This window comes from Giraffa tippelskirchi, chromosome 2 (assembly GCF_054371585.1).
Source record: "Giraffa tippelskirchi isolate mGirTip1 chromosome 2, T2T-mGirTip1v1.2.pri, whole genome shotgun sequence".
NCBI lineage: Eukaryota > Metazoa > Chordata > Mammalia > Artiodactyla > Giraffidae > Giraffa > Giraffa tippelskirchi.
Genome location: NC_137276.1, coordinates 105,224,306 through 105,245,814, shown reverse-complemented (window position 1 = coordinate 105,245,814; position 21,509 = coordinate 105,224,306). Strand labels below are relative to the sequence as shown.

At 40.6% G+C, this 21,509-nt stretch overlaps 1 protein-coding gene and 1 long non-coding RNA gene across 2 annotated transcripts in view; both read left to right on the top strand.

The window, feature by feature from the left end:
• Window positions 1-21,509, top strand: part of DSCAM (DS cell adhesion molecule) — a 568,075-nt gene that overhangs the window by 284,426 nt on the left and 262,140 nt on the right. Inside the window, exon 10 of the mRNA XM_081574158.1 lies at window positions 13,493-13,612. Within this exon, the coding sequence (XP_081430284.1) occupies window positions 13,493-13,612 (120 nt within the window). The remainder of the gene's footprint in view (window positions 1-13,492; window positions 13,613-21,509) is intronic.
• Window positions 5,754-12,105, top strand: LOC145539877 (uncharacterized). The gene is made up of 2 exons (XR_014078022.1): window positions 5,754-6,940; window positions 10,492-12,105. It is a non-coding gene; the product is annotated as an uncharacterized LOC145539877 (long non-coding RNA).

Genomic DNA, 21,509 nt, shown 5'->3' with positions numbered 1-21,509 from the left:
CTTGCGCTGAGATGACCCAGAGGGATGGGATGGGGAGGGAGGTGGGAGGGGGGTTCAGGATGGGGAACACATGTAAACCCATGGCTGATTCATGTGAATGTATGGCAAAAACCAATACAATATTGTAAAGTAATTAGCCTCCAACTAAAATAAATAAATTTTTTAAAAAAGCCTGATGTCCAAGCTGAAGTCCAAGTAAATAAACATCACTGGCAGGGTGGGGAGGAGGACCCAAGCACCAGAAATTTGTAAAATTCCCAAGCTGATTCTAAAATGCAGGGAAGTTTAAGTCCACATACCCTAGGTAATTTGAATATACAACTACTTTAGAAGTCTATTTTGTTCTGTAAATGCAAAGAGAGGCCATTGGTGACTTTAACTAAGCCAGCAGCATGACCCGATTTATGGTTTTGATCCTCACACTAGCAGCTGTGTAAAGAATGGACTAGTCCAGAAAGCAAAGATAGTAGGTAAGAAGCCATTTCAGAAATTGAGGAAAGACAGAAAGTAACTTGAGTGAAAGTAGTGGGTCAAGGTAATGAGAAGCAGTTTTAATCTGCAATATGTTTTGGAGACAGAGCAAACAAAACATGTATTTAAAGTCACTATAGCAAGTGAGAGGGAAGATTCCTTAATTGGAGTACATATTTTGCCTAGTCGGGTAGATGGACGTGTCTGCAGCAAAAGTTGAAAAGATGTAAGGAGTAGCAGTTGTCACAGGGAAATAACAATACGAGAGAAACAAGAGTGTCTAGACCCAAGGCATTCCAAAATTTAAGATTTCAGAAGAAGAGGAGAAATCCACAGAGGAGACAGGAAGAAGAAGCAGTCACTGAAACAGGAGGAAACCCAGTGGATTGTGGGGCCCTGAAAGCAAAATCACAAATAATCAGAAACATAGATAATAAAGTATATCATGTCCCACTGAAAGCAGAAAAAGAGGAAAGCCAAGAATTGGTCATTGGGTTTTGGAGAAGATGAACACTGGTTTGACCTTGCCCAACGGGGTGGCTACAGTAAATGACTGATTAGTGGGGCTTGAAAAAAGAAAGAGAGGTAACTGAATGTGTGAGAACTCAAGAAAATACAAGTATTTTTATATTTTCAAGAATATTGTTGTGGCAGGAGACGGAAAAGAAGTTAGATATGGACATGCGACAAGGGAAGCTTACATACTAATGGGAATGAGCCAATAGAGAGGAAAAAACTGTATGTGGCAGGGCAAAGAGATTATTAGAGGATCCAGGTCCTTGACTTAGTTAATTGGGTTCTTTTACCAATGGAATATGTCCAAACTAGTATAATAATAATCCCAGTAGGGCCCATAAGGTAGAACCAACAGAAATGGTTGGATATTTCAGACAGCCAGGTTTGGGGTCAAGTAACTTAAAAGATAAATTTAAAAAGTCATCAGAGAGTAACATACAATGGATTTATCCTCCTACTATGAACAATTATGAAAAGTGTTGGATTTCTGACTAATCAAAGTAGAGAATACACAGGGAATTCAGTTGAAATCTCAGAGAAGCCACAACTAAAAGATACTTGATCTAGCCCTGGAATAAGGGTTCTTGTAAACCAGCCTTAACCACAAGGCTATGAGTTGTCTTGACAGGATAAACTTCTTTACCAGTAAATTAACTGTCTGCAATCATAACATTTAACACTCTTAAAAGGAAGACAACAAAATCCAGACTATTAATACATAGCATATCCACAATGCCTTACACGTATTTACTGGGTATGGGAAAAAATAGGAAAATGCAAGCCATAAATAAAAGAAAAAAAAGAAAAGAAACAACTTAATGAACATACAGAAGTTGGAATTAGAAGCAAGGTTTTAAAGTAACTATCATAATCATTTTGAAACATTCAAATGAAAATATGAGTGCAATGAGTGAATACATAGAGTCTCTTGGCCTACAAGGAGCTCAAACCACTCAATTCCAAATGAAATCAACCCTGTATATTCATTGGAAAGACGGATGCTGAAGCTGAAGCTCCAATACTTTGGCAACCTGATGTGAAGAGTTGAAAAGACTCTGATGCTGGAAAAGATTGAAGGCAAAAGGAGAAGGGGGAAGCAGAGGATGAGATGGCTGGATAGCATCATCAACTCAATGGACATGAATTTGAGCAAACTCCAGGAGACAATGAAGGACAGGGAAGCCTACAGTGCTACAGTCCATAGGGTCACAAAGAGTCAGACATGACTTAGAAACTGAACAACGACAATCATAAACATTTTGAAAAATTCAACTGAAAAGATGTGTGCAATGAGTGAATATATAGGGAACACAAGAAGAGAAGTGTAAAACATTAAAAAAAAAAATAAACCAAAGGAAATTCTAGATCTGAAAAACACAATATCTCACCTGTTTCTGCTCTGCCCCTAGCACACAACAGTTGGGGCAGAGAACTTTCTACCTGAATGACTAATTGCTGCCATGAGTGACAGCCTCTCTTCTTGGATACCTAGATTAGGCAGCTGCTCTCAGAATTTCAAATTTTAGTTTGAATGGTCAAGTAGTTGAATTTTGTCACCACTTCAGCTAGATCACATTCCAGATAAGCTAAATAGATCTTTAGGTAAAATAAAGAATCTTATCATTTATTGTTGCCATTTAGAATAATGAGAGTTCCATATTGCAAACTGCAGACTTACTAACTTTGGAGCATAATCTGTCCTTTGATTCATGAAAAATATGCAAAAATAAGTTGGAGAAACAACATCCACATGAAAACAGCAAACAGCATGAGAGAATAATTATATGGGTTTTTATTTCAATCTGTAACTCCAGTTGGGGAATGTTTTTCTCTAAGAGGCTTTAAAGTTTTTGGTCTGAGATATAACCTGGGAAAAGTAGAACTAGAACAAGGACCCTGAAGACTTTGAAGTTGCCTTCTTGCAGCTAGGGTGGTTGCAACGTCTCCAAGTTACAATGTCAAAGAGCAAAGCGAGCTATGATAAGGGAGAGCTCTTTGGCTTTGACAGACTTCATGGAAGAAGCGAGAACCATCAACTCTGATGTATAAGTAGGGTTAGAAAGAAACTGAAAAATACAGCAACAACACTGAAACTTTTAATAAGTAAACCAAAGTCCACGTTTCTACTTGTTCATCTTCTATATGACTTAGAAAAGACAACTGAGTTTCCAAGTCACGGTTTCCTCATCTGTACAATGGAAATTATGAGACTTACTCCTTGGAGTTGCTGAGAATGGAATCAGATAGCATTTGTAAATATCCTTACCACCCAGCTAGTTGCAGGGCTTTCCAGTTCCTCTTCCTTTAATGAATGAGTAAGAAGGAGGACAGAGGTGTTGAGACATGTGTTCTGAGGCCAGCGAGGGATAAACAGGACCAGCTAAGACACAGGTGGTGCCAGGATCAGGGTGAGCCCTCCTGCTTGTTGCCATGACCAAGTGCATGCTTGATGTAGGAAGTGATGGGGAATCTCAGAAGTCCTAGCACTGATTGCCCTTGGAAGCAGTGGATATGTATGATATCAGTCAATGGGCTGTGGCTCTGCAGATAAGAGAACCCAGCAAAGACCCCATGGCCTGTCAACCTGACTCCCCAGACCCCCTCCCTGCTTCTCTGCCCTCTGTTTTGTTTCATCTCTATCAGGATCTCGACACACATTAGCTGTGCCATCTTGACTATATTCCTTAACCTATTTTTACTTTTATTTTTACTTCAATTTTCTTATTTGTAAAATGGGGTAAGGGCTTCCCAGGTAGTGCTAGTGGTAAAGAATCTGCTTGCCAGTGCAGGAGATGAAAAAGACACGGGTTTGATTCCTTGGTTGAGAAGATCCTCTGGAGTAGAAAATGACAATCCACTCCAATATTCTTGCCTGGAGAATCCCATGGGCAAAGGAGCCTGGAGGGCTACAGTCCATGGGGTCACAAATAGTCGGACACAACTGAGCAAAGCCAACAGGTGGTAACTCCCGTTCCTGCTCTTCTCCTTCCGTTTCTCCTCTCCTTCCACTCACATGTACATGACTTTGGTACTGACTGAGGACACGTTACATGGAGGAGGCCAGGTGGTAATCCCAAGTGTCAGGTAACTAATTAGAAGAGTGGCCTAGGGAATACAGTCAAAAAGGTAATAGTACAATATACTGCTGAAGAAACTGCAGCAGTTGGGGATAAACTGTGTGTGGGAGGTGAGGTGATAACTGAGACTGTAAAGCTGAGGTATAGGATAAAAAGAAATGAGAGAAATGGAATTTGGGGACTCAGTTCCTCTTATTCCTCATACCAGAGTCTCATGGCTTTGGATCATTGTACAGCTCAGCACATTTTTGATAGTTTGGGTCACAGGGAAAATTTATGAAAACTTAATTTAAAATAAATTAGCTGTTATCACAAGGGAAGTTAGAGGAAAAAATCCTTAGCACTTAGGCATGTGCCCCATGGCTTACACTGGCAGTGGATAGATGATGACCCTAATGTCACACTCAGCGGGGTGACTTTGGTATGGGTGAAACCATTTTGAGGGAATTAATGGCAAAACACATCTGCCCTTTGGTCCCTGTTACTGGCTCTGCATTACTGTGGGGCAAGCTGCCAACATTATGATCTCCTGTTTGTGATTCCAAAGGTCAACCTTCTTACATTTCATTATATCTTATGATGAGTCCGTGTTTCTGCCTTTTAACAATGAGCCACCACATAGTGAAACAAACACATTATCTGAAAAGCCCCTACTTGACCTTCATTTGGCAGGAAAAATAAAACTTCTAAAGGTCACTCTCTTGTTGCTATTTGTTAACCCAAGTTTTGACACCATATTCATGCTCTCATGTTGCTTCATTCATCCATTCATTTTTTCCAAAACATACTTATTAAGCATCTATTTTATAAGACATTTAATAAGAGATACTCTGAGTGTGCCAAAGAATTGATGCTTTTGAACTATGACATTGGAGAACACTCTTGAGAGTCCCTTGGACTGCAAGGAGATTAAACCAGTCAATCCTTAAGGAAATCAACCCTGAATATTCATTGGAAGGACTGATGCTGAAGCTGAAGTTCGAATACTTTGGCAATCTGATTCTCAGAACTGACTCATTGGAAAAGACCCTGATGCTGGGAAAGATTGAAGACAGGAGGAGAAGGGGACAATGGAGAACTAGATGGTTGGATGTCATCACTGACTCAATGGACATGAATTTGAGATGGTGAAGGAGAGGGAAGCCTGGAGTGCTGCAGTCCATTGGTTCACAAAGAGTCAGACCCGACTGAGTGACTGAACAACAACAACTGAGTGCTGGTTGTACAGGGTGGTCAATATGGAGACACCCAATCCCTGCCTCATAAAACTTAGCAACAACCTAAATGGGAAAATAATCTGAAAAAGAACAGATATGTGGATATGTATAACTGAACCACTTTGCTGTACACCTGAAACTAACACAGTGTTGTTCAACAACTATGTGTGTATGCTTAGTCATTCAGTTGTGTCCACCTCTTTGCAACTCCATGGACTGTAGCCTGCCAGGCTCCTCTCTCCATGGGAGTTTTCAGGCATGAATACTCAAGTGGGTTGCCATTTCCTTCTCCAAGACAACTATACTCCAATATAAGATTAAAAAGTTAAAAAAAGACTTACATTCCAGTGCGGGAAAGAGGCAATGAACATACAGACGATGTCAGACATCTACCTGTGCTATGAAAAGTAAAACTTGGTAGGAGGAATGAGAGTGATAAGAGAATGGAGTTTTAGGATGAACAGGGTAATCCTTTTTTTTTTTCAACTTTTTATTTTGTATCAGAGTAGAGCCAATTAACAATGTTGTGATAGTTTCAGGGGGACAGCAAAGCAGCTCAGCTATACATATATATTTTTCCATTTTTCCCCAAACTCCCCTCCCATCCAGGCTGCCACATAACATTGAGCAGAGTTCCCTGTGCTATATAGTGGACCTTGTTGGTTATCCATTTTAAATATAGCAGTGGATACATGTAGATTCCAAGCTCCCTAACTAACCCTTCCCCCCAAAGAATGAACAGGGTAAGCCTTTCTGAAGAAATTTTTGAAAAGAGACTTGACAAAAGGGAGGGTTGAGTCATAGATCTCTCTGTAGGAATCCAGTTACAGGCAGAGAGGCAAACAAGTACCAAGACCCTGAGTCAGGAGTGGGTTTTGTGTTTGCAAAGGACAGCCAGAGACCAGTGTGTCACCATTCAATAGGAGAGGAGGGAGGAGCCAGGTCATCTATTCTGGGTGTTACAGGAAGCCATTGGAGTCTAGTTTCCAGTGTCATAAATCTAACCTAGAGTTTTGATCAACTATTATCTTGATTAAATACCATCCAGCAGATAATGGCAATATTTATTTATACAACACCACCACCCTCCACTGCCACCACAAAAGTACCTTCCAGTTTTACCTTCAATAAAAAGAAATTCCCATCCCTGTTGACAGCTAGGGAAACCTACAGCCATTCTTTGGAAATACACAGCTACTTTGTTGTTGTTGTTTAGTTGTCAAGTCATGTCCATCTGTCTTGCAATCCCTTGGACTGTAGCCCACTAGGCACCTTTGTTCATGGGATTTTGCAGGCAAGTTTACTGAAGTGGGTTGCCAGTTCCTTCTCCAGGGGATTTTCCTGAATCAAGGATTGAACCCGTGTCTCCTATATTGGCAGGCAGATTCTTCACCACTAAGCCACCTGGGAAACCCATATGGCTACTTTGTTGTTATTCAGTCTCCCAGTCATGTCCACCTCTTCGTGACCCCACGGACTGCAGCACACCAGGTTTCCCTGTCCTTCACCATCTCCTGGAGTTTGCTCAAACTCATGTCCATTGAGTCAGTGATGCTATCCAACTATCTTATCTTGTCATCCTCTTCTCCTCCTACTTTCAGTCTTTCCCACCATCAGGGTCTTTTCTAATGAGTCGGCTCTTCTAATCAGGTGGCCAAAGTATTGGAGTTTCAGCTTCAGCATCAGTCCTTCCAATGAATATTCAGGATTGATTTCCTTTATGATTGACTGGTTTGATCTCCTTGCAGTCCAAGGGACTCTCAAGAGTCTTCTCCAGCACCACAGTTCAAAAGCATCGATTCTTTGGCACTCAGCCTTCGTTATGGTCCAACTCTCACATCCATACATGACTACTGGGAAAACCATAACTTTGACTATATAGACCTTTATTGGCAAAGTAATGTCTCTGCTTTTTAATATGCTGTGTAAGTTTGTCATAGCTTTTCTTCCAAGGAGCAATCATCTTTTAGTTTCATGGCTGGAGTCACCATCTGCAGTGATTTTGGAGCCCAAGAAAATAAAGTCTGTCACCATTTCCACTGTTTCCCTATACAGCTACTTAGAAGCCATGAATTCCAAACATAAAACACTGGACTGTGTCTAACACTGAGAAATACCTGTTCAATTATAAACAAGCTATTTCTCCCTTTAAAACAGAAAAATCATTCTTTCCCTTAATAAATAGACCAAAGCCAATGATCATGTAAACAACCATCATTTTAAGCACCATGAGGAATCCTTTCCAAACTTCGCATACTGTCAGGCTACATGGATTACATGACAGGACTGGGTATTTTAGAAAGTATGCATCTAAAATTACTCTTTCCAGGAGGACAGGAGTCATGTGCTTGCAATTATTGTTTCTTTTATTTATTTATTTAAGTTAATTCTTATTGGAGTATAGTTGCTTAAAAATGTTGTGTTAGTTTCCACTGTAAAGCAAAGTGATCCAGCTATACTTATACATAAATTCCCTCCCTGTTGGACTTCCTTCCCATTTAGGTCACCACAGAGCACTGTGTGGAGTTCCCTGTGCTATACAGAATATTCTCATTACTTATCTATTTTCTACATAATATCAATAGTGTATATAGTTCAATCCCAATCTCACAATTCCTCCCACCCCTGTGCCTTTTTCCCTTGGTATCCATACATTTGTTCTCTACATCTTGTGTCTCTATTTCTCCTTTGCAAATAAGATCATCTCACCATTTTTCAGAGAAGGAAGTGGCAACCCTCTCCAGTCTTTTTGCCTGGAGAATCCCAGGGACAGAGGAGCCTGGTGGGCCGCCGTCTATGGGGTCACACAGAGTTGAACATGACTGAAGCGACTTAGCAGCAGCAGCATACCATTTTTCTAGATTCCACACACATGTGTTAACATACAGTATTTGTTTTTCTCTTTCTGACTTACTTAACCTAAACGTCCATCAACAGAAGAATGGATAAAGAAAATGTGGTACATATATAAAAATGAATATTACTCAACCATTTTGAATGGAATAAAATTGGGTCATTTATAAGATGTTGATAGACCTAGAGAGTGCCATACAGAGAGTGTGTGCAATTATGACTCATAGAAATATATGGCAACAGTGGCCCGCATTGCCTTTTGGAGATGCGACATAATTATTTGCTTAAACCCATCCCTTCTGCCTCTTTAATCACCCTCATCCCCACTGGAAAAGTCTCACTATTGGAAAGCCAACTATGTTGGCAGAAATGTTCATCACAAATAAAGTATTACGCAAATAAAAGGAAACCTATGTATGAATGTACATGTATATATATGATATGTATATATCATAAAGAAAGCAAAATGGTAGTCCCTCAGTCATGTCTGACTTTTTGTGACCCCCATGGACTGTATAGCCCACCAGGCTCCCCTGTCCATAAACATTTATTTATATATATATGGCTTCCCAGATTGCACTAGTGGTAAAGAACTCACCTGCCAATACAGGAGACATAAAAGGCTGGATTTGATCCCTGAGTCAGGAAGATCCCCTGGAGAAGGAAATGGCAACCCACTCCAGTATTCTTGCCTAGAGAATCCCATGGACAGAGAAGCCTGGCAGGTTACAGTCCATAGTGTCACAAAGAGTCAGGTAAAACTAAACAATTTGGCATGCATAAACATATACATATATGTATTTTAAAAAGGAAAACAGCTACTTAGGAGAATTATAACTTAGAAAATATAGACTCTTCAGTCTTTGTGTCCTATCACTAGTTTAGGCCAAAATCACAACAGTCCCACAGCTCTGTAATTGTTCCACCTCCAGTTTCGTATCTCCTTGGCCAAAATCTTCCTACAGTGCCCTGTGCCTTATTCTGTCAGATGGTGTTTCCAGACCCATCCTACTCAGAGACCTTGTGCATCAGGGTCTCTCTGATCTGAGTTGTTAACTGAGCCATGGTACTTTGGATAAGGTCTCTTTTCTAGTCTTTAAAACTGGAATCATAATTTCTATTCGTTGCTTTGTCCATTCAACAAACATTTGCAGAATACTTTCTGTGTTCCCGCACTGTGCTGTGTGCTGGGATGTGATGGTCTCAAGAAAAGGATGGTTCTTGTTTTCCCAAGGATGCAGCCAGGTGTGGGAGGCGGGCATTTAACCAAGAAACACCAAACTTCTGTGGCTGTGACAGGGTAATGCAGGATGATTCTGGGGAGATACCCAGGCTAAGTGAAATTTGAGCTGAGATGTAAATAATAATTATTGATAATTTGTTAAAGAAATGCAGAAGCCTATGTGAAGACCCTGGAGAAGAGAATGGCAACCCACTCCAGTATTCTGTCCTGGAGAATTCCATGGACAGAAGAGCCTGGCAGGCTATAGTCTGCAAAGAGTTGGACATGACTGAAGTGACTTAGCATGCATGTGAAGAACCAGGGGGAACCAGAGAATAGATAGAATAGGGTAAAGCGTGCAAGAGAAGAATATCAAGAGATGAAGCTGGAGATTGAAGACCCAAGTCATAAGGAGCCTTCAAAATATTCTAAGGGTTTGGATTATGTCCAGAAACAATGTGATGGACTGATGATTTTATTCACGGAAGTCCCATCATGTGATTAGTGTCTTTGAAGGATTTTTCAGGTAACTGTGTGCTGAATGCCTTCAAGTGGGCCAGAAGGCGACACATATACCAGTTAGGAAGTTGTTTCAGAAATCCAGATAAGAGCCAATTTTAATCTTGTGTCAGCTTAAATTCCTACTGAAAGCAGTGTTAGTCACGAGTTTGGCTGTAGATCACTTATTCAACATGTAATTCCTGAAACCCAGAGTGAAAGAATGAAGGGAAATGAGATCAAGAAAGGAGGGGAGAAAACCATAAAAGTTGCTTTAATGAGCTAGTTGCTGCTGTGGTCAACTGGGGCTTATTCCTCCTGGGAACCTTCCAAGGCCTTACACAGAACAATGGTTCTCAAAGGTGAACTCTGGACCCACAGCATTATCTGAAACTCATTCAGTCAGTTCAGTTCAGTTGCTCAGTCACATCTGACTCTTTGCGACCCCATGGACTACAGCACGCCAGGCTTCCCTGTCTATCACCAACTTCTGGAACTTGCTCAAACCCATGCCCATTGAGTCAGTGATGCCATCCAACCATCTCATCCTCTGTCATCCCCTTCTTCTCCTGCCTTCAATCTTGCCCAGCATCAGGGTCTTTTCTAATGAGTCAGTTCTTCGAATCAGGTGGCCAAGGTATTGGAGTTTCAGCTTCAGCATCAGTCCTTCCAATGAATATTCAGGGCTGATTTCCTTAAAGATTGACTGGTTTGCTTTCCTTGCAGTCCAAGGGACTCTCAAGAGTCTTCTCCAACACCACAGTTCAAAAGCATGAATTCTTCATTGAGAATTCTTCATTAGCATGAGAACTCATTAGAAAAGGCAGAATCTTGGATCCTGCCTCAGACCTACTAAGTCAAAACTTCTAGGGACATGGCTCAGCAACTTGGTTTTCAATCAATGCTTTGGGTGATTCTGATGCCTTCTCGTGTGAGAAGCACAGGTTAGAGTACAGCTCACACTTGTCCCATAAGTTTGGAGGATGGAAAAACAGGACATTTATCCTGATGCCTATACCTCATTGGTGGGTGATCGTCTCCCACCTTTCTGGATTTCACCCATGAAAGTGAGTGTTTGTTACATTAGAGGAGGCCCTGAGACAGCAGAGACTCCATTCTTGCTGTGTTTCCATGGCAAAATGCATGGAGCTGTCTAGCCCGGGGTACTGAAACCAGATGGATGGAGACACTTCACCACACATCCTATCTATCCATCATGACTAGGACACAGCAGTGAAGAGGAAGAGAATCTGAGGATAGGTGAATCCTGTACCTGATTCCAGGAGATTAAAGAGAGCATATGAAAGAATTCTCAATTTTATGAGCCATTTCCATCTGTAATTGCCTTATACTTACAAGATGTCAGTGGTTATTTTCCATGTAAACCTCTTTGATAAGTTTTTAAATAACATTTCTTTGGGTTAGGACCAAATTGAGGGGAGGGATCATGGATCAGTGATAATTAGACATTCTTCTAGAGGAAATGCCTTGCATTTACTCTGTCCATTTGATGAGGGATTCAGTGCTCTTGGCAAAATTTCAACCAAATAGACATAGAACGTAGATGATCATTTATTTACCTACCACCCCGGACAGAATGATTCTGACATGATGTCTTAAACTTTGCAATCTACCCTTGTGGTTGTTAGGTTAATCTTGCTAAAAAAAAAAAACAAAAAACAAAAAAAAACTTTGTTCTATAAAATCTCCAGCCTATTATTTTCTTAGAAATAATTTTCTCACCATGAGACAGACATCCCTTATCACCTAATTTTAAATATATTTACATTGTATTGAGTACAGTTGTCTCAGAATACCATCTAGTGAAGTAAAATTGCTCACTATGAAAGACCTATTGGCTGTGCAAATATTTAATTTGCAGGTTGGAAACTGTTTGTTAATGATATGTTACAGCTGGACATACCTGCGTATACTAAATTAACCAACACCCCTACAACACTTTATATCATCCAGGTACTAAGAATTATTATAGTATTAACTCATATTATCCCCATACCAATTCTATAAAATGAATCCCCAGTTTACAGATAAGGAAATGAAAGCTAAGAAACATTTGACAACTTACACAAGATGACCCACCTAGAAGCAGCAAAGTTGGAGATGGAATCCAGGTATTTAGCCTCTGGCTCTGTGCTCTTAGCCGTCAATCTCTGCTGTTTCTTTGACAAACACAGCAATGAGTTCCATCTCTAGCTGCTTCCTGTCTTCATGTCAGTTCCACTTTCTTGGCTGTTTTATGGGTAAAGTAATGTTCACTATGGCTCATGCCATTTCAGTGTGCTTCTAAATTCCTAACTAACATAGACTCTAACCTTCTCCCTGGGCTTCCCAGGTGGCACTAGTGGTAAAGAACCTACTTGCCAGTGCAGGAGACACAGAGAAGTGGGCTCGATCCATGGGTCAGGAAGAGCCCCTGGAGTAGGAAATGGCACCACACTCCAGTATTCTTGACAGGGAAATCCTATGGACAGAGGAGCCTGGCAGGCTACAGTCCATGGGACCACAGAGAGTAGGACATGACTTGAGGGACTAAGCACAAGCACTGCCTTCTCAGTCCATTTCTTGTGGTAGCTGGAATCCCTATATATCTGTAACACATAGGCCCACATTTCTGTCTCTAAATGAAGAACTCTGGAAATCACAAAGCAGAGAAGATTAGCCTTATGAGGAATTGTGGAAAGAAAAGGAAGTCCCACATTTGTTAAATATCTAGTCAATGGTTGATGTGATCCATGTCCTTTCGTATAACCTTGTGACTGCCACATTAAAAATCCATCCTACAATTAGCCACTAATCTGCTGAAAAAGATTTCTGGATTCTAATACCTTTAGATGCTACCTCTTCTAGGAAAAAAATCTGTTTCTTCTCTTTAAGAGAAGACTGGAATAATCGAAAATCACAGTAGCTTAACTCAAAGCATTTGCTTTCTCTTGGCAGGTATGTTTTAAGCAGAGTACATGTGTATATTTTGCATAGGGATTTTTTTTTTCAGCATCACACAAAACTCATCAAATAAGCAGTTACTTAATCTATATTTTTTTTAAATAGGTACTCTATAAAGTCATCTTGGCACCTCGATTCAACTGGCTTCCATAGTCCCCTTTTGGTTCAGAAGGCATAATGGTGTCAGGAATAATGGTCCCTGTGTCTTCATCAGACTTTTAGAAAAAGTTCAATACCATGTTCTGTTCTTTACTGCCTTTAGGAAGAGCCTATTAATTCTCCCTTTGTCTCCTGTTAGAGGAAGAATAGATACTCGATGCTTTAAACCTTTCACACCCAAGAGTGGATCCCTGAAGATTTGCCATAACACAAATCAAAAACAAAATGTCATATTCCCTTGGTTTAGTCAAACTGCCACACTCCAGAATCCACTGTCCCCTGGTGCAAGTCGACTTCCATCTGCATCAGGTCATTGATATAATAAGACAAATCACCTGCGCTGGGATTACTTCCTCAGATGGTTCCTTATTACAAATCCTATGCTTTATTTTCCCACGTATGTAAAGTGTTCTTTGTACTTTCCTGTATGTTAAAATTCTTGGATTTCTTTAAATCACACCTTTGATAAGTTGCAATATTGTCTGAATTACTGGTGGCATTTCTCTCTTTTTCAGTTCCTCCCAAGTTTGTGGTTCAACCACGGGACCAAGATGGGATTTATGGCAAGGCTGTCATCCTCAATTGCTCAGCTGAGGGTTACCCTGTACCCACTATCGTGTGGAAATTCTCTAAAGGTATGAAGTCACTTGGTTTGCTTCTTATCTACCAAACATATGGTATATTCTATAGCAGTGGTCCCCAGGTTTTTTGGCAGGAAGAACCGGTTTTGTGGAAGACAGTTTTTCCACGGACCGGGGTAGTGGTGCTGATGGTTTTGGGATGACTCTAACACGTTACATTTACTGTGTGCTTGATTTATATTACTATTTCATCAGCTCCACCTCAGGTCACCAGTCCTAGAGGCTGGGACCCCTGTTTTAAGAGGACAAAAGTGAACATTTCTTCCAAAGATATTTCTCACAAATATATCCATCCTCACCTCCACCAAGTGTGTCCATCCTTTGTGTACACCCCTGGTAACCACCTGAGTGTTTTCATTTGGGCCATGAAGTATTGTTGCATCACAGGGCCTTGGAAAGACCATACCATGTTGTGGAGGCAGGTTATTCATGGACACTATTTCAGCACCTGTGGAAGCTTTCTGTTGACCACCTATACTGGACAACAGTGATCTGCTTGGAGACCCCATACACATGGAAAAACAAATATAAACTGTCAGAATTACTCATTGTCGGAAATTATTTCCCCAGTATTTAGATAAGTAAAGTTAGATGGCTTTAGAAGGTTAAAATAGAACTACAGTTTGTTTTATTTACCTAGATAATATAGACATAAAACATCACCTGGGTATTATCTTCTTAAAAACAAACTTTCACCCTTAATCATGCTTTCTCTTCAAAGGCACAGCATAATTTCCCAGTATTAAGGTAACATTGTAAACATTATATAAATAAAAATGGGCAGTGTGGAAACTAATGGGGGAACCATTCTAGACATGGTAAAAATAATTTTTGTCTATTTTACAACCTTCTCCAGGAAAGTTTCTTAACTGTTTGTTGCTGCTGCTAAGTCACCTCAGTTGTTTCTGACTCTTTTAGACCCTATGGACTGTAGCCCGCCAGGCTCCTCTGCCCATGGGATTCTCCAGGCAAGAATACTGGAGTGGGTTACCATTTCCTTCTCCAGAGAATCTTCCTGGCCCAGGGATTGAACCTGATCTCCAGCATTGCAGCATTGCAGGCAGATTCTTTATACCATCACTGCCACCAGGGAACCCCTTTTCTAAGAAGGTTTGCTCAACTATGCTTACGAATGTATTGGAAATTCTCTTTCCTTTCTCATTCACATGTCTTAATTCAGTAACTTATTTATTAAGCAGTTGAGGGCCAATATGCATCAATAGGATAAATGAGAAAACAACAAGTAAATAGGTAAATAATGGCATTTTTTTCTAACAATCTAAGACTTAACATATGTAGCATGTTACTCTTTCTTATGGAAGTAACAACAGTTGAAGAAAAGCAAATGGCATTCTTGCCACATAGTCAGCTTGAATGTATTTCCTTTAGGGAGAAGGAGAAGAGGGAAGAAAGAGACGGATAGACACCATTTGGTTGGGGGCAGAATCAATTAAATTTGTTTAAATCCCTTAGGTTACTGCCCTGTAGCATGTCACATACATTGTCCATATGAAAAACAGTTTATCCCAGAATAAAAGCTTATTATTCTGTGGGCAGAATATCTGCCCACATTCCTTTTTATTTGGGGCCATGCTTATAGCCGAATGTTGCATTACATGGAAACAAATAGCATACATTTGATTTAATGTAGTTTATATGGATGTGCAGGGAGCTTCCCAGGTGGCACAGTGGTGAAGAATCCACCTGCCAATGCAGGAGATGGCAGGAGACTCAAGTTCTTTCCTTTAGTTAGGAAGGTCCCCTGGAGAAGGAAATGGCAACACATTCCAGTATTCTTGCCTTGCCTGAAAGATTCCATGACAGAGGAACCTGGTACGCTACGGTCCATGGGGTAACAGAGAGTCGGACACAACTGAGCGACTGAGCAACTGAGCACACAGCAAAAAATACCATGACCACACTGAAGGCTCTTGGTCTGAACTGGACCAGGACACATTGGAAGGTATCAGGGCAGTGTACACACTGACCAGTAGGATGAGGCTGTGTGTGTCTTGCACCCTTGCCAGCTCGATAATGTCCTTTTCTCCCTAAAGTTTACTATTTGATGGGTGAATGTTTTAATTTAGAAATGTACATTACTAATGATGTTTGCAATATTTTATCCTTTGTTTACAGACCATTTCTGTGTCCCCTTTGGGGAATTTCTTATTCATGTTACTTGCACACTTATCTCCATATTTCATTTATTTATAAGAAGGTTTTTCATGGATTAAATAACCCTGTGTCTGTTATGAGTGTTACAGACGTCTTATGCCTTCCCATCACTGGTGTGCAAATTAAATTGTAAAAGCCTTTTTATCTTTGAACTTCACATACAATTTAAAAACATTAAAGAAAAATCAACTTTTGAAGCAAACAATTTTTTTAAAGTTAAAATTCCCCTTTAAATACATCATTCAAAGATAATCAAAGATAAATACTGTTAACGCTTTTATCTAGTTTTTCAGACCTGTCCCCTGGCAAATATACATATATAGATCTGTAGATAAACATATAATTTGGGGTCTTTAAAAAATTGCAAGCATATTATTCTTCCTGACCCATAATCTTTCTTCAGTTCACAATAGGCAATTAATGTCTTTCCATGGCAGCAAATATGGGTTCAATGTGACTTTTTAATGTCTCTGTTGAGTTTATAGCCATACATCAATAAGTACATCAAAGTTCTCTTGCCTTTGTTAGGACTGAATTCAGTGACTTAATGCCACATGGGTTTACTCCTTTCTCCAACGGTTCTTCCTGTCCAAGGAATCGAACCGGGATCTCCTGCATTGCAGGTGGATTCTGAGCCACCAGGAAAGTCGGATCATAAGAGGAGCCGGGTATAGCTAGGTCGGGAGTAGTTTTTCTCCCATCAGTCATCAGGGACCCAAGCTGTTAACATTTGTCTCTTCTGCCATTCTTCCAAAGCATTGGCTACCGTTAATCAATGGCCATTGAGGTCTGGTGGCCACTTCCACATTTCCATGGAGAAGCAAGAACACAGAGAGAGGGCTGTCACAGCCACCTGCGTCAGTTCCCTCTAAGGACCTCTCCAGAATATGTCATAAATCGCGTCTGCTCAAATCTCACTGGTCTGTTCGCCCCTCACCATTGGGTGTCTGCAGGCTGTGTTACAGCTAAATATGGCCATCGTGACTGCAACCCTAGCTGTTTCACTAAGGAAGAAGAGAGGGTGGAGGCTTGGCAACCAGGTGTGTCCAACACTACTGTTGGATATTGTGTTTGTTTTTTCCAGTTGTTCACTATTATTAAAATATCACAGTGACTTCCATGTCATTGATCTCTGTATATGTGTTTATTTTTTTCTCTGTGGATAAACTTCCATATGTAGAATTACTGGTTCAAAGAGTAAGCAATTTCTATAGATTTCCATACATACTGGCCACTTGTCATCATTTTGTTCATTTATACTCCTTCCTGCATTTTATAGTACTGCCTGTTTCTTATGATGAAAATATTACTGCATATTATTATGCTTGTTTTTTTAATATTTTCAATATAATGGGGAAGTTTTATATTATTATTTTATTTATGCAAATGATAAACATGGTCTTAAGAAAAATTTAGTCTTGCTTATGGAATGTGTTTCCCATAATCAAATAGTCACTAAGATCATAAGTGCAGTTCTCCTATATGTGACCAACAAAAAAAATGCAAAAAATGAAAAAAAATTTAGATTCAAGCTGTTTCTCTGAGAGTTTCAACAATTTAATCCTGAGGTTGCAGAATTCCAGAGTAAATTGCAGTGGTTTAAGGGCAGCTATTACAGAAATGAAACAGTCTTTGCTGAAAAATAATGCTATTACATTTTTGACCTTGGGTCTGGATATATAACATCTAAGATATTCAATTCTGTCCCCTGATTTTTTTTATTTTACATAAACAAACAAAACCTCTTGTCTAAAGGAGATTTGGGGGAAAAAATCAAGGTTTAATACTATGGTGGGCCTCACCTGTGTGTCCAGAAATCCGTAACTAAGCAAATGTATGTCATTTATCGTGGAGGAAATGGGTTTCAATTGCTGTCCTGGGGACTGGGACATCTCCTTTTTAGCTGCTGAGGGGTGAAGAGGGGCTGCTGATGTGAGAGATAACTGGTGTTCCAGCTTGTGGGCTGCCTGGACATCTTTTGCTCTGCAGTGTTAGTCACTCAGTCATATCCGACTCTTTGTGACTTCAGGGACCACAGCCTGCCAGGTTCCTCTGTCCATGAGATTCTCCAGGCAAGAATACTGGAGTGGGTAGCCATGCCCTTCTCCAGGGGATCTTCCTGACCCAGGGATTAAATCCATGTCTCCTGTATTGCAGGCAGATTCTTTACTGTCCAAGCTCTCTGGCTGCCCACGAATAGGGTTGTGCTGACCTCCAGGGAAGCTTGGATTGTAGGAGGGTCCAAGGACAAGAGTCAGAACACATCTGGTGTAGGGGGTGAGAGAGCTATAAGGAGTAATTTACATTTAAAATAGGGTTATCCAAGAAGGCCCCATAGGAAGGTAATGTTTGAGCAGAAACTAAGAAGAAATTGCAGACAAGCCGTGTGCACATCTGCAGGGACCAAAGCCAACAACAGAAGTGGGTTTGTACCTGGGATGTTCCAGAAGAACCAAGGAGGACACTGAAGCTGGGTCCTGTCACTCACTGCGGGATGAGTGCAAGGAGGTTCTGGAGATCGCAGCAGGCCAGAAGGGTGGTTTCAAAGGTGTGGTTTCACCTGGGGGCAGTGGGATCAGCATCATCGTGACAGCAGCACTCTCCCTTCTTCCGCCACCCTGTGGACTCCAGAGCTATTGGAGTCATTAGGAGATGCCGTGTGCTCTGCCTAGTGTTTCCAAAGGACCCCACTGGCCCTGCTGTTGAGAGCAGCCTGTGTGGAGGGCTGGAACTGTAGCTGGAGATCTGATAGGAGGCCTTTGCTGTCATGTGGCATGGATGAGCTGTCAAGGAGGGACAGGTAGTTGATTTCTGTATCGATCTGGCTGGTGGACCAGATGTCAGAGAGAAAGGGGGCCAAACAGGATGCCTGGGTCTTCAAGAGTATTGGAGGTGCCACTTCCTGAGATGGTGAATTGCCTGGGATCAATACTAGGAGTTCAATCCTCACTCTCTATAGAGATGACCCGACTCCTTATAGTATTAATATAAGCAATGATACATTTTCCAAGTATGCTAATTTTTTAACCGATGAATGTTTTCTCCAGGTCAGGTCTCATTCCTTCCACGTTCTACTCAGCCACTACATGCCCCACTCTGACATCACCTGAGTTCTAGGTGAAATTGAGCCCCTGCTCGTCGTTGGTCCATCAGCTATAAAGAGTTCTTCCAATGAGGAATATTCCAAGTTCTTTCTTCACAAGGGCTTCTGTCTCGCCTTTTTGCACATAAAGTGAATTTAGCCAGTGGCAGGTGGGATCTTGTATTATTTCCTGGGAGGGACAGAAGTTGCCTGCTTTCCCCTTAGAAAGGACTTCTTTTTTTTTTTTTTTTTTGTCTGCTTGCACAAAAGAGCTGATTTTGAAGTCCAGGACTTCCCTTGTAACTCAGTTGGTAAAGAATCTGCCTGCAATGCAGGAGACCCAGGTTCGACTCCTGGGTTGGGAAGATTCCTTGGAGAAGGAAATGACAACCCACTCCAGTATTCTTGCCTGAAGAATCCCATGGACAGAGGAGCCTGGCAGGCTAAGATCCACAGAGGTGCAAAGAGATGGATATGACTGAAGTAACTAAGCACACAAATGTATAGTCTATGCCTTGATGTTATTCATGTGGGGTCATTATCCCCCAGATGGAGCATGCCTGTTAAATATGTAGATTCAAATCATTTTTTATGTAAGAAAATTCATCTTGAATCATGTCTGTAATTATTTGTTCTCTTTTATGCTTTGCATGTGTGTGTGTGTAGCTTCAGAGTTTATTTCAAGTCACAGAAACTATACCAACTAAGATAATGGAATGAACAGATTTCACTCTCAGAGAAGATGAGAGTTACTTGGCACCTATTTGAGTTTTTTAAGGGTTAGTTAGGGTGTAGAAGTCATCTTTTTTTGCAACATTTCAACAAAGTTATGGAATTATTTGCAGATTTGTTGCCGGGTGTTTTTGGAAACCTTTTATGATGTTTAGTAGATTTCTGTCTTTGGTCCTTTGAGATCAGGAACTCCTGCCTCTGTTTAGGTGGCAGCACAATGGCCTGGGTCTCCATTACAATGTCACTGATCCCTTCCACCTGTCTTCCAGAGGCTGTCCCTTTCTCTCTGTTTATTTTTTTAACTTATCGGGCTTCTTGTTTTGGGCTTCCCTCATGGCTTAGCTGGGAAAGAATCCACCTGCAATGCTGGAGACCTGGGTTTGATCCCTGGGTTGGGAACATCCCCTGGAAGAGGGAAAGGCTACCCACTCCAGTATTCTGGCCTGGAGAATTCCATGGTTGCACAACTGTGTGACTTTCACTTCACTTCACTCCCATTTTAATTTGGTTGATATTTTTTCATGTCTATTCTCTTGTCTTTCCCCCCACAAAATCGGTTCTCCTCTGTTGTCTCTCCAAATTTGCCTGCATTTTTGTGATTTTACTTTTTCCTTTCTTTCTCCAGTTCTGCCAGCTCATTTCTTTCTCTCTTGAGCTCCTGATTCACAGACAAGTAGCTATTGTATTCACAGATTTCATCTCTACCACGGCATCTTTCTGAGGAGATTTCATTGTCTAATTTCTCTTTCTGTTTTATTCTTCCATCTTCCTCATAGTATCTTTGCCAGATGCTAGCTTCCTCGCATCAGTTATGAAATGATTGCAATTGTACGGTAGCTTGAGCATTCTTTGGCAGTGCCTTTCTTCAGGATTGCAATGAAAGCTGACCTTTTCCAGTCCTGTGACCATTTCTGAGTTTTCCAAACTTACTTTAACAACATTATCTTTTAGGGTTTTAAGTACCTCAGCTGGAATTCCATCACCTCCACTAGCTTTGTTTGTAGTAATATTTCCTAAGGCTCACTTGACTTCACACTCCAGGCAGTCTGGCTCTAGGTAAGTGACCACACCATCATGGTTATTTGAATGATTAAGACTTTTTCTATATAGATCTTCTGTGTATTCTTGCCAACTCTTCTTAATATCCTCTGCTTCTGTTAGGTCCTTGTTGTTTCTATCTTTTTTATTGTGCCCATCTTTCCACGAAATGTTCCCTTGGTATCTCAGATTCTCTTGAAGAAATCTCTATTGTCATCATTATCATCATTGTTGTCATAGGCTCAGCTCACACAATGAGCCGGTTGTCCTAAAATTGTTTATTGAACAGCCCAACCTTTTATCACTGTCTTGAATTCCTTTATAGTCTATGGAAAAAAATATGTCTGCTCAAGTCTGTTTTATCCTTCCCCACTTGCACTGTCTGTCTGGCATCAGAACCATGCATACTAGAGGTCTATCACTTCCTACTACGTGTTAGTATCTCATATAACACTCCTCCCCTCACTAATTTTCTTTTTTCCAAAATTTTTCAAAAATTCTCTTTTTTCAAAAATCTATCCATATGATAGATTTATCATATGGATTTGTATTTGCATGTTTCTTCTAGTTGAATGTTAGGCTAATTCTATCAAGTTTAAAAAATTATTCTGAAAAATCTGGGAGAATGTAAGCAATTTAAAAGTTAGCATGGAGACTCTCAAGATCATTAAACTATTGAAACTTCCCAGACAATATCATGGATAGCCTTTGCATTTATTTAAATCTATTTATGTCCATTATTAATTTATTGCTGTCTTACTATGGTGTGTGGCAGTAAGTATTTATGAACTTCTGCCTACTGTTCACTTCGATCCTCTTTGGTTTTCTGGGTGGAGCAGAATTACATCTAGAGCCAATGTTTCC